This window comes from Protopterus annectens, chromosome 2.part1 (assembly GCF_019279795.1).
Source record: "Protopterus annectens isolate FY-2018-M chromosome 2.part1, PAN1.0, whole genome shotgun sequence".
Classification (NCBI taxonomy): domain Eukaryota; kingdom Metazoa; phylum Chordata; order Ceratodontiformes; family Protopteridae; genus Protopterus; species Protopterus annectens.
In genome coordinates, this window is record NC_056729.1 from 29,849,379 (window position 1) to 29,865,862 (window position 16,484).

The 16,484-nt window shown below is 40.9% G+C and overlaps 1 protein-coding gene across 1 annotated transcript in view; it reads left to right on the forward strand.

Annotated features, from left to right (window-relative positions):
• The window catches only part of ANO6 (anoctamin 6), a 1,522,803-nt gene that overhangs the window by 506,054 nt on the left and 1,000,265 nt on the right, over positions 1–16,484 (forward strand). Inside the window, exon 2 of the mRNA XM_044061996.1 lies at positions 9,916–9,995. Coding sequence (XP_043917931.1) covers positions 9,916–9,995 — 80 coding nt within the window. The remainder of the gene's footprint in view (positions 1–9,915; positions 9,996–16,484) is intronic.

Sequence of the window (16,484 nt, forward strand, 5' to 3'; positions counted from 1 at the left end):
TCTGAATGTCTGCTGTGTGGCTGCTTGAGAGTACCAATACCTTCTTTAGTGACCACTGTTAACAGGCTACAGGAATTTAGTATCCACACCACTGAATCCCAGTATGTGATGTGGTAATCCCACCACTGCCACCAATATGTGACTACCCATCAGTGGATCAGTAATCAAGGAGTCCCAATCCTCACCACTGGCACCAGTGGGGGATGTACACTGGGAGGATGACAAGTACACACACACAACATTTCCAGATGCAGCTCTCTGCATCAATTGCACTTTCCCTTAAGAGCACACAGAGACCACAGTCAATCCTGGGCTGGTTTCTCACCTTTTCTCCAGATCGCCAGTAAGACTCCCTACTGGCACAGCTATATTGTTGAGATCTCAGCTGAGTGACCAAGCTAAGACCTCCAGCACCCACTCTGTCCAGCCAGTGCTTCATGTCCCTGCCCAAGTAGATGACACACACACACTCTTCTAAAGCAGAAATTATTGCATTAGAAATGCTACATCTAAAGAAATCCCAATCACTCCACACCACATGCTGCAGAGACCTCAACCTCATTACTAGAATCAACAGAACATGCTGGAGAGACCGGTTCATAACTCAGAGACTGTCCATGCTATGGAATAGACTTCCCATACATGTCAAGCAGAGCACCTCACTGGCCCTCTTCAAGAGAAATCTTGATGAGTGGATGGGAAATAGAAAATTCACCTCAGGGATCACTCCAGTGGCTTTACTTGACAGAGGCACTGGGAACTAAGATCAGTTGGCACTATGCCAGGTTAACCCTATGGGCTAGGCTTGCAAAGGCTCCAGGGGCATTAGCCTAGTACACACCTACGAACCTATGATTCACACACACACACACACACACACACACACACACACACACACACACACACACACACGAGAAAGGCTGACAGAGGTTTACTAGCTATTCCTCCTTCTACCAAGACTATAAGGTAGTTACCACTACCACCACTCAACTCTTAACAGCTACTTTAAGGCCCATAAGAAAGGGTTTCCAATCTTACTATGTAATATTAATATTAACACAAAAAGTAGTTTGACCAAGAGCAAGGCTATTAGGAGTGGCCCACACAGTGTCACCAAATAAATATGCAGGTACTGTCAAAACTTGAAACTTAAAACAACATTGCTGGACAGTCTCAAAAGCTGTATTTAAGCACAGGGTCCACACTAGTGTTGTATCTAAGGGTTTAAAAATATGGAGTAACTTCTGCAAGAGAAAATGTTTTCTGACATATTGTGATCTGTACAATAAAAAACACTTTCTGCAACTTAATGTAACTGATAGAACTATTAGGGAAAGCAAGGCAGTCTTTCCCTCATAACATTTATAAAATTAAAACAGATTGATAGGGGTGGCCATGGTGGTGCAGTGTTACCGTTGTTGCTTCACAGCAAGAGGTTCTCCAGTTCGATTCTCGACTGGGGTACTTTCTGTGCAAAGTCTGAAAGTCCTCCCTGTGGTCGTGTGGGTTTCCTCCCACATTCTAGAGACATGTAGTAGGTAGATTGGACACTCTAAATTGGCTGTAAGTGCGAGTATGTGTGTGAGTGAGTGGTATGGATGAAATACGGTGGCAGGGCTAGCCACCCCGTGGTGTAAACCTCGGCTCAAGATGGTTGTCACTGTTGAAGTGACACCCTGAACCCATGTGCAAAATGGGAAAAAGGGGTTAAGGATAGATGGATGGAATTAAAACATTGTTACAATTTATCTAGCATTGTGTATTGAACTGTACTGTTCTTCAAGAAAACACTTCTGTTGATGGTTAAATATATCTAAATTCCTCATATGCACAAACCTAGTAAAAGACAGTGTTCTCCAAATTATTCTGAGAGGTAAAAGGGGTAAGAAGAAAACATTTTGCTGAGAGAGGTCTGCTTTTGCTGTAAATCAGTTAGGAATGTCATTGACAGCAGTATACAATATAGACAGCACTTAATTAGTAACCCACTGTGCAAGCAAAAGATGAATACTTGGGTTGTTGTACTGTGACAGCAAAATGTATGGCAGGCCAGTTCTGAACAGCAAAGACAAACAGACTAGAAAGTGGGGTAGGCAGTGCACTTGACACTTGAACATAGCTTCTGAATTCCTCTAGAAATAAGTGTAACACTGCCCAGTGAAAATAGTTTTACTTCTGTGAGAACGAGGATAGGAGGACTGAAAAATAAATAAATTCAGATCCTAGAAGGCTGGAGGAATTTAAATCTAACTGAAGAAGATGCCTGTCATGTTAGCTTAGAGAAGGGGGGGTATCTTAGTTTAGCCTGTCCTTAGCAATAGACATATAAAAGTCAGTAGCAGAACTGGCAGTATTAGGAATTAGTAGTAATACTACGGTGGTGGTGCTGTGGTAGCATTGTTGCCTCACAGTTAGACGTTGCCCGTTTGATTCTCAGTTAGAGTGTCTTCTGTGTGGCGACATGCGTGAATGGGCGTTCCTTCGTTGAAGGTTGTGCGTTAGGCCCGGCAAGCCAGCACGTAAAACTCTACTGCCAATCATTAGCGGACCGGAGTTCTGCTGTGGCGACCCCTAACCGGGAAAAGCCGAAAGACACAAACAAACAAGTAATTCTACTAGTATGTACAATTATAGTGGGGAGCTAATAAGGCAAAAAACTGTTGCTTGGTTATAAGGAGAGAGACACATTCATTGGTTAGTTTAGTGTGGAGAAGAGCAAGATTTTGGGGTGATACATGTCATTCATTTTGAAGGCAGGGAAAGTGTTTCCAAAAAGCATAACTTCCCATTAAGCATCAGAGAAAAATGAAGACTGAAATCAGCAACGTTTACTTTTTGTCAAAGACAAGAGCTTGAAGACATGCAACAGTTTGATCTCATAAGGCGTACAGAATTACATTTATTAAATTAAATTAAATTAAATTAAATTAAATTAAATTAAGAACAGGGAATGACATAGCCAGCTCTGACCTTTTGCAATAAGCAGGTCCATTGGTAAGCATTGTATATTTATTGTGAAAGAACCAAAATAATACGCTCACTTAAGGTGCTGTACAGGCCAAGTAGCTGAGATTTGTCTTCTTGGTCATGGATTGTAGAAAGGAAAGTGTTGCAGAGTTGGACAATACAGTCATTTGTTCGTTTGATGCTGTGTGCTGTTTTCATATCAAAACACAGATGTAGTTTTTCCACTTTAGACTTCTTTTGAATTTTGAGTTAGAGCCATTCCGAGAAACACTGCCTAGTCCAGTGTCACAAAAATACATACTAGTACGGAGGCATCTACCCATCATTTGGCACAGGTATTTTAAATTAAATGAAGTATGTGAGGTATATTAATGTGTTCAGCAATAGTCATCAAATCTTTTTCACATTATTCTGAATGGGCTATAAATTATAAGGTGACTAGGCCCAAGGAAGATACCTAATAAGAGCTGTGTTAAAGGTATTAGTCACTGTCCTGGCTACATTTTTCTGTGTGCCAGACCTTGTATTTTAATTCCTAATGGCAACAAAACTGCTAGAATATCACGTTTCTAGGATAACATTTCAGAGTTTGCCATCTTAGATGTTTATGAAGCTGTTTAGAGCAGAGCTTTTGCTTAGACGTTTTCACTGACCAATGGGCAAAATATATGGGGACCGTTAGCCATTTGATCTCCCTTTCTACTCTATTCACCATCATAAGCAACAAATGTGTCGTTCTGTCCTTTTAGTGGCTGTGCTTGATAGTAGCAACATCAAGCAGGCAAGAGTCTGTCAGCATCCAGCTACACGTACCACTCTGCATTTGCCAAAGTAAATAAATAAGAAATTGAAAAAAAAAAAAAAACCCAGAAAGCTTTTTGTTTCAGCAAATTAAGTAGAGAGAATGTATTAATTCTACACAAGAGATCCAAGAAATTCTCACCAGATAGAATTATGCCTTCTGAATGTGGTTGTGATTGCAGTAACAATAGAAGATAGTTCAGTTGTGTGCTGGACAACTTGGCCTCAGAAAACAAGATGTGAACATTAGCTCTAGTTAGTGTCATCTGATGAGGAAGGACTCTGTCGATCTTCAGCCCTTGGATTAGCCTACGTAAGAGATGAACAGTAAATGCATTAGGCTTAAATAGGTCTTAGCAGTGACTTTGTTGATTGCATTCAGTTCAGAATGCTGCCACTCACACGTCCGTGGCAGTTACAACACCATTTCCACATTCTTTACTGACAAATTTTAAAGTACTCCAGGCTAATTTTTGAATTATGTACATGCGAAAAGTAGAACACTACATTTTGGTCAGTTTCCTACATTCATGCTTTAAGGGCCCCATAAAGGTATCCACCAATTCACATGACTTTCAAAACTTGGTTAACTATAGGAATTATCTCAGAATATTGGCTTGTAGAGAAACTGGTGACCTTGTGCCATAGACAGTTTAGTACCTTTGTTCATCATAAAGTGTCATGGGAGCCTTTTATTTTTGCCTTTATGCTTCTACCTTTAGAAACTGCCATTGCATATGCTTTTCCTTCTTTTAACATATCCAAACCAGAACTGCTGCTGCATTCTAGGGTGATTATGACCAAAGACTGAAGGACATGTTAGTTAATTTTAGGCTGATGATAAAACTGTCTTGTACTACCAGAATTTAATGTAGTAGAAACCATCAAAAATTGCATAGAGGAGATAGTCACTCCTTGTTGCACTGCCTAAAACACATCATTGTGGCATCCTTATGTCATATTGCCGTTGAAATTTTAGCTACCATTTGAAGATTTGCATATAGACACTTTTAGTGCTTCTGGAAAAATAGCCATTGACAGATGGGCATATCTTTGCATAAACATCAATTTTCAGTAACAAAAAGACGCATTGTTTCACAAATAATGTGGCATGGCAGACATTTCTTAAAATTACTGCAAAAAGTACATGCTATCTTCAGTTTGCAATGGATCATGAAACTAGGTGGCATACAGATATGATCAGAGAGCATGACAATGACAACGTGAAGGGCACCTGATGTTTGTAGTAGTTACTAGCCTCTCCAGACACTGTTAACCTCTCTTAAGATGTTTACTACTAACTGCAGTACCCATTTGGAGTGAATGCCAAACCAGCCAAGTAGTACCATTCATGTCTGGTTATTCACTGTTGGTATGATAAACTCTCTACTCCGCAGATTGTGTGCCTAGTTTCCTTAACTCATTCACACCACCCACAGTTTCTTCCCCAGTATTGATAGCATAGCTTGGTTAATTAGAACAATTTGCTTAAAATTTTGTTAGAAATTAAATTAAATGTAGACTAAAGCAGTGCTTTGCTTCTGCATCTGCACCTAAACAGAGCTTAACAGATTTGTATCCTTAGTGTATTCTGAATTCAGTAACTTGATTATATTAATAGTACTGTATCAGAATGCTGTTTCAAAGAAGTACCTTATCTTGTATCTTACATGTTACAGAATTGCCATTTAACCACTGACATGTTCTTGGGGCCTTGCTGAGAAGTGAAAAGTGCTATTTTCCTCAGTTCTCACAACTGTATTCTACATTTCAGCACCCTAAAGTTTTGTGGTATGCCGAAGTCCTGTCAGAAATCCTCAAGGAATGCAGCCATTAACCCAGATCTTTTTTTTCTTGGTTTGCTCTTTCAAATGCATACTGGCTGCCCACTGACTGTCATTTCCTGAGCTAGCAACTCTATGTGCCCTTCGTACCTCTCAGCTGTACAGATTTTCGTAGAATGTCCAAATTTTTGCCTCGTGTTTATGGTATATTTTTGGGCATCCATGGTGGTGCAGCGGTTAGCATTGTCACCTCACAGCAAGAGGTTCTCCAGTTCGATCCTTGGCTGGGGTGCCTTCTGTGCAGAGTCTGCATGTCCTCCCTGTGGTCATGTGGGTTTCTTCCGGGTGCTCCGGTTTCCTCCCAGATCCCAAAGATATGCTGTAGGTGGATTGGACACTTTAAATTGGCCCTAAGCGTGTGTGTGTGTGTGTGTGTGTGTGTGTGTGTGTGTGTGTGTGTGTGTGTGTGTGTGTGTGTGTGTGCCTTCCGTGGAAGGTTGGGCACCGGGCTGGCAATGCAACACGGTAAACCTCTATTGCTAGTCATGAGTGGACAGGTGATCTGCTGTGGCGACCCCTAACCGTGAAAAGCTGGAAGAAGATTTTTGGTCTATTTTTCATGAAATTGTGGTTTCTGGCAAATTAGTGGCAAATTATTAAAGACTGAAGTTAGAAAATAATGACAGACATTTGAGTTTCAGACTTCATACCCTTCAGAAAATTCATGCTAATGCAACTTTCTATGTTTGTAAGAGTAATATTTAAAAATTACCGTACCATTCGTGTAAAAGCCACAGTTGCTCCGTGGCTATCTAAAGAAACAAAAAACAAAATTAAAGTAAGAAACAGCGCCTGGGCCAGGTGGCATGTTACCAAAGCCCCTATGGACCAAGTAAGATACCTGCAGCTAAGGAACCAGACCAAAAACTCTTTTTATTCTAGACAAAAAAAATCACTACATCCTCCTACAACAAAAATATCAGCTAAAACCTCAAATGTTCTGGGCTGGTATTAACAATCTTCTCCACCCAGGCCATTCCACCACTCCTATCCCATCAGCTGCCCTTGATAAATCCCCTGTAGAAATTGCAAACATCTTCAACTCCTTCTTTACTGAAACTATCCAGTCTCCAGCTACCCATCTCACTCCATCGGACACAAACACCAGCTCTGGCACATCTAGCCCTGATCCACCCAGCACCCAACCCACTTTTACCTTTCAAACCTACCAACCTGATCAAGACCTTACTCAAAAAGATAAAACCTACTACACTAGCTGACAATCATCTCCCAGCTGAATATCTTCAAAAAGAAGCTGATGCCATAGCACTTCCCATTTCTATTCTCATCAACAGATCCATCTCAGAAGGATCCATCCCAGCAATATGGAAAATATCACATGTTATACCTCGCCATAAAGGAGGAAGTTCTGCAGAATTATCTAACTTTAGACCTATAGCCATTCTTTCACCACTAGCTAAAATCATGGAAAGATGCATACACAAACAAACCATGCACTTTTTTATTCAAAACGGAAAGCTCGCCGACTCGAAGCACAGCTTTAGGCCATTCCACAGTATCACCGCGGCTCTTCTGTCTTTCTGTAATGTCATCAGTCTTCATCGTAACAACAACAAACTATCTTCAGCACTCTTCCTAGATCTCTCAAAAGCTTTTGATATGGTCAACCATCAGCTACTGCTCAATACCCTACAAATCATCAGTTTAGACCAACACGCAATACAATGGTTTCACTCCTACCTAAACGGTAGACAGCAGGCTGCCTTATGGCAGAGCAAGCTGTCATCCCAACTTCCTCTAACCCAAGGTGTCCCACAAGGGTCCATACTAGGTCCCATTTTTCTCTATCTTTATCAATGATCTGCACACCACCATCCCAGGAGCCACCTGCATCCAATATGCAGATCACTCAATGCTGATATGCTCCGCCTCCTCTCCTACACAACTTCTAACCCTCATCCAGACCACTTTCAGCACGGTAGAAACATGGCTAGCTAATCGTCGCCTGCTTCTAAATCCTAACAAAACCAAGCTACTACTTTTCTCCCCTAACTGTAGAATTTCTCCTCCTTCCTTCAACATCAAATCTAGCAGTGACACCATTATCTACCCTGATGACCATACAAAGCGTCTAGGAGTAATAATAGACAACAACCTTAAATTTGATAAACATATCAATCACACTATTAAGTCTGTCAACAAAAAACTTGGCTCCATGTACAGAGCCAAACTTTACCTCACCCCCCTAGCTAGGGTAGCTATTGCAAGATCACACCTCCTCTCTACCCTTATGTATGCTTCCCCTGTACTCACCAACCTATCCAAAACCGATCTCAACAAATTATCAGGATGTTACAATCATATAGCCAGATTCTCTACTGGCATGGCTTTTAGGACCCACCATTGCCAGAACCTCAAAGCACTGGGATGGCTAGAGTATCCTACCCTTCTACAGCTCAACCAGCTTATAGTAGAGCATAAAAAACTCCATCAACCTGATAACACACGTGCCCTCAAAAATATTCTCACTTCTCATAGTGTCCCCAGGCCATTACGCTTAGCTGATAAACTAATGATACTGACCCAAAAATCCAACAACTCTGCAGGCGATGTTATCTTTGCCAACTCAACCGGTAAAATCTGGAATCTACTGCCTACCACCGTTACCAAGGAAACCTCACTACCCCTATTTAAAAGAGAATTCAAAAAATACCTCACATCTCATTGGCTGTGCTCTTGTTCTAAACCTGACTAACAACTTCACTAATACATGTCTTGCTATCCAACCTGCTGTTTAGGCAAGTATCTATGTCTCATGGCATTTGAATGTCTTAAGCATTGTGAATTATGAGACCTGATTGTACTCTATGTTCACATTTTCTGATACGTCTTTGCCAATCAGATGTAATGTCTGCACACTGTGTATATTGATATCTGCCTGAATTCTTTGTCTATATTTTTCTAAACATGTCTGCCTGAGTTTACCACTCAGTGATGTATGTACTGTCTCTTTTTTGGTATGTGGAGATTTTCTCCCCGGGCCTCCGGTCAACAAATGTAAAATAAAATAAAATAAATAAATAAAAAATAGTCTCTATTTTTGGGCCTTTGTCACAGTTTTATTTATAGCTTTGTCCAGATTTCTTACTCTAAGCGGTTGAGAGGTATGATGCCCTTTGCCCTCTAATGGTCAACTAACCCATTCACATAAACCCACTAAAGATCAAGTTTAAATGTGCAAAACAAACTTTTGTCTTTGCACAGAAAGCGTCTGTGTGCAACTTTTTTTGCATCAAAACAAAAATTGATTTTGCAATTTTTTTCAGAAAAAAAATGATTTAAAAACTGTCTCAGAACATGGACTATTGATGAGCGGGTAGGATGTATTTACATCATTTTGGCTTCCAGCTCTAATTATGATGTATTAGCTTGTTTAAATAGTTGTGGATTAATTATATAATTGCCTACCTTTTAGCATACAATCCTGTTGATCATATAATCACTTTTAAAGACATGGTGATGGTATTTTAAGGTGTACAAGGCCAGGATCCTACCTTTTTAAAGAAACGTTTGGTACCCTATCAGCTTTCCTGTGTAATCTGCTCAGCTGCATTAAGGCTTCTGGCAGTTCTCAGATTCTGTTTCGAGCCCTCTGAGCTCAGGTCTCTTTACTGAGAAGACCTTGATGTGTGAGATTCATTGCGTATCTATGCATTGCTTTAGGGAACACCTTAGGACACACCGTTTTCCTAGGATTTAGGGGATCTTTTTAATAATTAGGTAGCTGTAATTTCTCAGGTCGTTATTGAAATTTTATTCTGTTATTTATACCACTGTTTATTAACTGAAGAGATTTTACCATTATAGCATGTCTAGTTCCATAGACAACGCAAAATTTGATGGACTGATTGACAAACCCTGATTAAATACCTGTTAAGGAGGTGTGGATCTTTATGAAAACAAATAGGAAGAGGAGGAGGATGGAGATAAAGTTGAATAATATGCAAAAATATATTGTATTTAATATTTGCATGTATTTATTCATTTGTCTGACAGTTGGCTTGGAGGGTTAAGGAGCTGTTAATGAGCTATTTCCTGTGGTCTGGTGGTACAAGGTTTGATTCCCTCAGCCTCCATTGCCTAATTGTGTGACTCTGAACAAGTCACTTAACCAGGCACTGCTCCTGGGCTGAATCTGAAAATGGTCCATGGAGATCAGTGCTCTACTTCAGAAAACAAACAAATAAATAAATAAATTCACATGTGATTACTATATGAACATTTCCTGTCTAAATATAGATCACTCTTCTTGATTGATCAGCTGGTTTTCATTTTTTTCTAGTTCTACAAGAGGTGGAGGACCAAGTAGTAGCTGTGGATGGAGTGAAGCTGGGAAATAAAGGCATCCCTGTAGTAGAATGGGTAAGTGCAGTAATCTAATGAGTTGCTTTCAGCATAAAACATGCTTTACTGTAAAATGTATAGCTAATAAATAATGGCCTCAACTCTGCTAAAATGTACTGCCTGCCTCTGTCTGGATTGTAATATTCTGTCTCATTCACAAAATGTGTTTCTAACATTATACTTTGCATCAAGTATTTCCTATCTTCCTAATTGTATATATTTCTTCAAAGTAATATGTTTTCTTTTTTATAAATTGCACCTGAACTGCACTTCCAGCAGAATATTCCTTGGCTCTCAGTTTTTCACAATAAATTTTTTTTGAAAGGCATCTTTTTTTTGTAGTTTACATTGCAAGCACCTGGGATTCCAAGATCAATTAGTGAGGTGTGGCTTCAATTGTTGCCAAATTGCATACCTACACCTTTGAAACTGTACTAGAAGTTCAGCTCATCATAGTAAGAAGTTATAGAGCATCCACTTTCTTTAAAATTGCAAGCTTTTACTCGATGAAATCAGCAAACTTATGTCTGACGTACAGTGCTGACTCCATTAAAATTGTAAGGCTTGGGTTCTGATTTAGATGACCGGTGTTTTTTTCTTCTGGATGTTTTCACTTTCTGTTGATACTTCTGCTCAATTCTTTATAAAAAGGACCGTCTTTAAAATACTAACTCTGTCATACACCTCTCTGATGATGTAGCAGGATAAAGCCCTGACTGTGACCCATGCAACCAAAGTTTGATTAGCGGCTCAGGAGCTTGACACTGCTGAGAGGGAGGATGAGGTATTCCTATCCTGGGAGGGAGGGGTGTGCCGACATCTCTCCATTGCTGTTCTGGTGGAGGCTGGATCTCAGAGAATAGTGAATGTCTGGTTGGGGGGCAATGGGATAGATGGCATAACACTTGCCTTTTGGGGCAGGGGGTAGTGACACACCACCGTTTTCTCATGTCCAGCTAGCCATAACATGATGCTAAGTGCATAGGGAGGGATTGTAGAGGCATGAAAAAATCTGAGATGCCACAGTTGACAGCAGCAGCATTTACAGTGCTTGGCCCACATCTTCTTTGAGAGAATAGAAAAAAATATCGAAGTTGAGCCTTCAAACGGAAGAACAGATTGGCTTAGTGGGGGAGAAAAAACTTGATGGTTGGGGGTTCTGAACAAAAAGAAAATACTGCAGAGAACTTTGCATCCCATACAATAACTAACATTTAAAATCACATTTTGGGTCAGTCAAAGCAATACTGGACCAGGGTACTTTCAGTCTAGCTAAAATGACAGATTACTGTCACTCTCATAACCAGCTGATGGCTGAAATAGATTAAATTAGCATGCACAGTGTTACATATGCAGAATACGAGGTAGTGGGGAAAAGCAAGAGAGCTTGACCAGTTACTGACACACTTCCTTTTAGCGCACAGTTTACCACAGGGATCTGTTAGTTGTTGTTGTTGTTTGTCTTTCGGCTTTTTCCCTGTAAGAGGTCGCCACAGCGGAACTCCGGTCCGCTGATGATTAGCAGTAGATTTTTTTACAAAATGCCGAGGTGCCAGCTCGATGCCCAACCTTCAACAAAAGCATGCCCATTTACGCACGCATGTCTTTCAAACGCTACCCAACCATGGGGAGGACATGCAGACTCCACACAGATGGCACTCCCAAACCAAGTCGAGAATCGAACGGGAAAACCTCTTGCTGTGAGGTAACAATGCTACCGCCGTACCACCGCAGCTACATATTGATTCTAAAAGTAATATCTCTCTACACATTAGGAAAAAACAAAAAAACTTTTGTTGGACTTTGTTTCTGATAACATCAGCAATTTGATGATTTCACTGTCATCCTTTCCATTGCTTTCCATTCAGTATGCATTAAACAATCTAGGTTTAGAGCAGCATGGACACCTTTCCTACATGTGGTCAACAACTGATTAGTCAGCCGTAATGACCCAGTCATGTTTCTCTGGAGTTGTCAGTTCTCAGTTGTTTTCTAGCAGTTCTGTTTATTCCAGGATCACACTCTGTGCAACTAATAGGCTCATAGGTTCATAGGTGTGTACTAGGCCAAAGGCCCTGGAGCCTTTACAAGCCTAGCCCGTAGAAGTGCCCTGCCCTGGCATCATGCCACCATTAGTTCCCGGTGTCTCTATCAAGCAAAGCCACTGGAGTGATCCCCGGGGTGAACTTTCTATTTCCCATCCACTCATCAAGATTTCTCTTGAAAAGGGCCAGTGAGGTGCTCTGCTTGACATGTATGGGAAGTCTATTCCAGAGCATGAACAGTCTCTGGGTTATGAACCTGTCCCTCCAGCATGTTCTGTTGATTGTGGTAATGAGGTTGAGGTCCCTGGAGCATGTGGTGTGGAAGTATTGGGATTTCTTCAAGTTTCTCTAACACCCTCAAACTAACGAACTGGGATAATCTAAAAACCCTTTCCCTAGATAATGCTGTAGATTTTTTCAATACAACCTTCTTAGATATCCTAAACTCCCATGCCCCACCTAGAACTAAACAAATAAAATCCAACCCTGCCCCCTGGCTATCTAAGGATACTAAAACACTTCTGCAACAAAGAGGCAAGACCTGGAAACAATATCACCAACACAAACTCCCTGAAATGCTTCTTAGATATAAGCAACTCCGTAACCTAACCAAAAAACATATAAGAGATAAAAAGTCTTACTACACTAAACTCCAGTCCAATCACTCCAAAAACCCTAAACAGTTCTGGACCTCTATCAACTCTCTACTAAATCCCGGTACAAAAAGCAACCCTTGTCCTGACACCAATAAAACTAACACTGAATTGGCCATCCTATTCAACTCCTTCTTTACCAACTCCATAGCTGAACTCACCAAGACCTTCCCCAATCACAACTCCTTCTCTCTCCTCAAACCCACATCCCCCACATCTTTCCAACCTCCCAATCCTAACCCCCCCCTCATTTTATCTAAAGCCCATCTCCACATCCTACATAACAAAAACTTCTCTCTAGACTTAAGCCATGCTCCCCAGCCCCAGACAATATCCCCTCTCTCTATCTAAAGCTTGCCGCTGATGGCATTGCCATCCCCATCAGAATTCTCATCAATAGGATCCATACAGGAGTGCTATGTCCCCAAACTGTGGTGTGCAGCCTTTATCCTTCCCCTCCATAAAGGAAGTAAAAATAATACCACCTCTAACTTCCATCCAATAGCCATTCTTTGCCCAATCTCAAAAATACTTGAGAAATGCATCCAACTCCCGCTCATGCTTTACCTTACCGATAATCACCTCCCCACCCCAACACAACACGATTTTCTTCCTGGACATATTAAAATAACTGCTTTTCTCTCTTTCTTAGACTTAGTAAATCATGCCCGTGATTCTGCAGAAATTGTATCCACTATCCTTCTAGATCTTTCCAAAGCATTCGGCACTGTTTCCCATACCCACCTTCTACATCATCTTTCTAATCTTAATGTCTCACAGAACACCCTATTATGGTTCAACAGCTGCCTTTCTAATAGATCCCAAGCTGTAAAATGGCAAACTGGTACCTCAACCTTCCTATCCACCCCAACTGGAGTTCCCCAGGGATCCATACTTGGCCCATTGCTCTTCAATGTATTTATTATTGATTTTCATGCTGCCATTCCTAATACTAAAATAGTGCGATACGCAGATGATTCAACATTAGTTTGCTCTGCTTGTAATCTCCCTGACCTCTTAGCAAAAACTCATTTGGCCTTTTCAACTACTGAAAACTGGATGCTTCAAAATCATCTCTCCCTAAATGCTAATAAATCCTAAATTCTACTTGTCTCCCCCTCAAAAACCCTCCACCTTGACAAACAGTCTTTCAGTATCATCAGCCATACTAACTCCTCTATAGAAATTGTCCCTTCTGCTAAACTACTTGGAGTAACCATACATGAACTCCTAAAATGTGACACATATTCAGCTAAACATTAAAAAATTCACCAGAAACTTGGCATGCTAGACACTCTCAATTCCTCTCTTCATCTACCAGACAAACTCTTGCCACTATCTACTTACTACCTTTTCTTCTATATGGTGCTCCCCTACTTACAGACTTATCCTCTTCCATCTCTTCAAGACTAGAAACATGTTACAACAAAATCGCTAAATTCACAACTAAAGCTAATTACTCCTTCCACCACTGCACATCTCTCCACCTGCTAAAGTGGCTAGAACTTCCCAATCAGCTTGACTATCTTCAACTCACTACTGCCCACAAATTAATTTTCAAACCAACTTCATGCCATGCTTTAGCAAATTTCTTACCCTTTTACATCCCACACAGAGCCCTGAGATCTGCACACCAGAATCTCCTCTCTGTATACAAACCTAAACGTCCTGCTGGTCACCTTCTTGTATCTTCTTCCTTAGTCAAAAAATGGAACTCCCTCCCTTTGTCTCTTAGACTCTCTGAAAACTATGAATACTTTAAAATCCAGCTTCATTCCTACCTTGCCCAGCATTGGAAATGTAGCTGTATTCTCCCTACTTAACCAGCTTGGACTCTTCTATGTATGCTTCCTCGTAGAACTTCTCTACATATTCCTCCACCCCAGGCTGTTCTCCTAAATATCTGCCTCTCTACATATTCCTCCACCCCAGGCTGTTCTCCTAAATAGCTACCTCTCTACATATTCCTCCACCCCAGGCTGTTCTCCTAAACAGCTACCTCACTCTAAATCTAAAGACCTCCTAAACATCTGCCTTTCTCTAAGTCAAGTGTAATACTACACTATTAATATTGCATTTCTACTTTAAATGTATATAATGTAAATACTGTATATAGTCCTTGATCTCATCCCCTCTTACTGAGAACAATTAATCTTTACTAACTACCTATATTAGCTGATGCTGTTTAACTGTGGCAATCACACCTTCCATGTGTGAACTCCACTTTTACTATTGTTCAACTGCCTGTCTATGAATACTCCAGAAACTATAATCTATGCTCTACTAACAGTGTATTTCCCACCTTTATCTCTTCCATTTCTGCTAAACTTAAATATACAACCTTCAAATGTTTAACCTACAAATAACTGTTTTCGCTATAATTGTGAACTCTTATTAACTAAGTAAATGCTATTCTCTTGCCTCTATCAGCTTAATTATTGTACAAAAGTTCTCTAACTAAACAACTTTGTAAATATGTTTAAGAATTGTCTTGCCATTATGCATTTGTACCTTTTCACATTACTTTGTATAATTTCATTTTTGTTTACTTGTATGTAATATGGTGCTTTTCTTCCCGGGCCTCCACTGAAAATGGGCTCATTGAGCCCAGTGGACCTCCCCGGTAATCAAATAGGAAATAAATAAAATAAATAAATAACATTTCTAACAGGGCTGGGTCAGACATGGCTTTGTAAGTCAAGCAGAGATCGCCTCAATAGATGATATGAGACAGAGAAAAGATGGATTTTTTGAGTCTGTCCATGTAGGGCATGTGTTTAAAGCCTAGGATCCTTTTCGTGAGGTCCTTTTGTGGCCTTTCCAGCTGTTGCAAGTGTTTAGTGAGGTACATGCCAAATGGGGCATTATACTCTATGAATGGTCCAATGAGGGAAGAGTAGAGAGAGATGATGACCTCTTTCTTCCTGGATGCAAAACCCTTGGTAATGAGATGTGCCACATAGAAGGACTTTCTGACCACAGTGGCAATGTGATGGTCGAAGGAGAGATTGCTGTCAATCTGTGTCCCCAGATCTCTTATAACGACTTCAGTGTTCAGTGGGCTACCATCAATGTGGTAATTAGTGGGAACTGAGTTTTTCCCAAAGGGAATGACGACGCATTTTTTTGGCATTAAGCTTAAGGCCATGGTTTCGACACCAGTCGTTGGTCTCAGTGAGGCCTTTCTGTAGGATGTCTGCATCACTCGGGGAATTAATAATGGCTCCTAGCTTGCAATCATTGATGAACTTGGTCAGCCAGAGTCCCTCCGTGTTTTCCTGGACTTCTGAGAAGTAGATGCCAAACAGGAGAGGACCCAAGACTAATCCTTGTGGGACTCCACTCGTGACTGGTTGGCAGTCTGACTTGGAGTCTGCTACTTTCACACTGTGGGTTGTATCTGTGAGCCAGTTTGCAACCCACCTAGTGATATAGGGGTTGATGCCTTGTTTGGTGAGTCTATCAATAATTCTTGAGTGGGGAATGGTATCAAAGGCCTTGGCCAGATTGAGGTAGGCTGTATGAACTGCCTTGCCCTCATCCACAGCTCTGGTGACTGACTCAAAGAAGTCAACCAGGTTGAGCAGGCATGATCTACCCTTCACAAATCCAAATTGCGTGGGATCCAGAGTTTGGAGATTCCCTGTATCCTTGTTAATTAAGTCCAAGATGATGCGCTCCATAGCATTACATATCAGACTTGTCTGGCTAATGGGGCGATAATTCCCAGGGTCTGTAGTCACTCCCCCTTTGTGGAGAGGGATGGCTGTAGCAGTGTGCCATTCTGTAGGGACAAAGCCTGAGGTGAG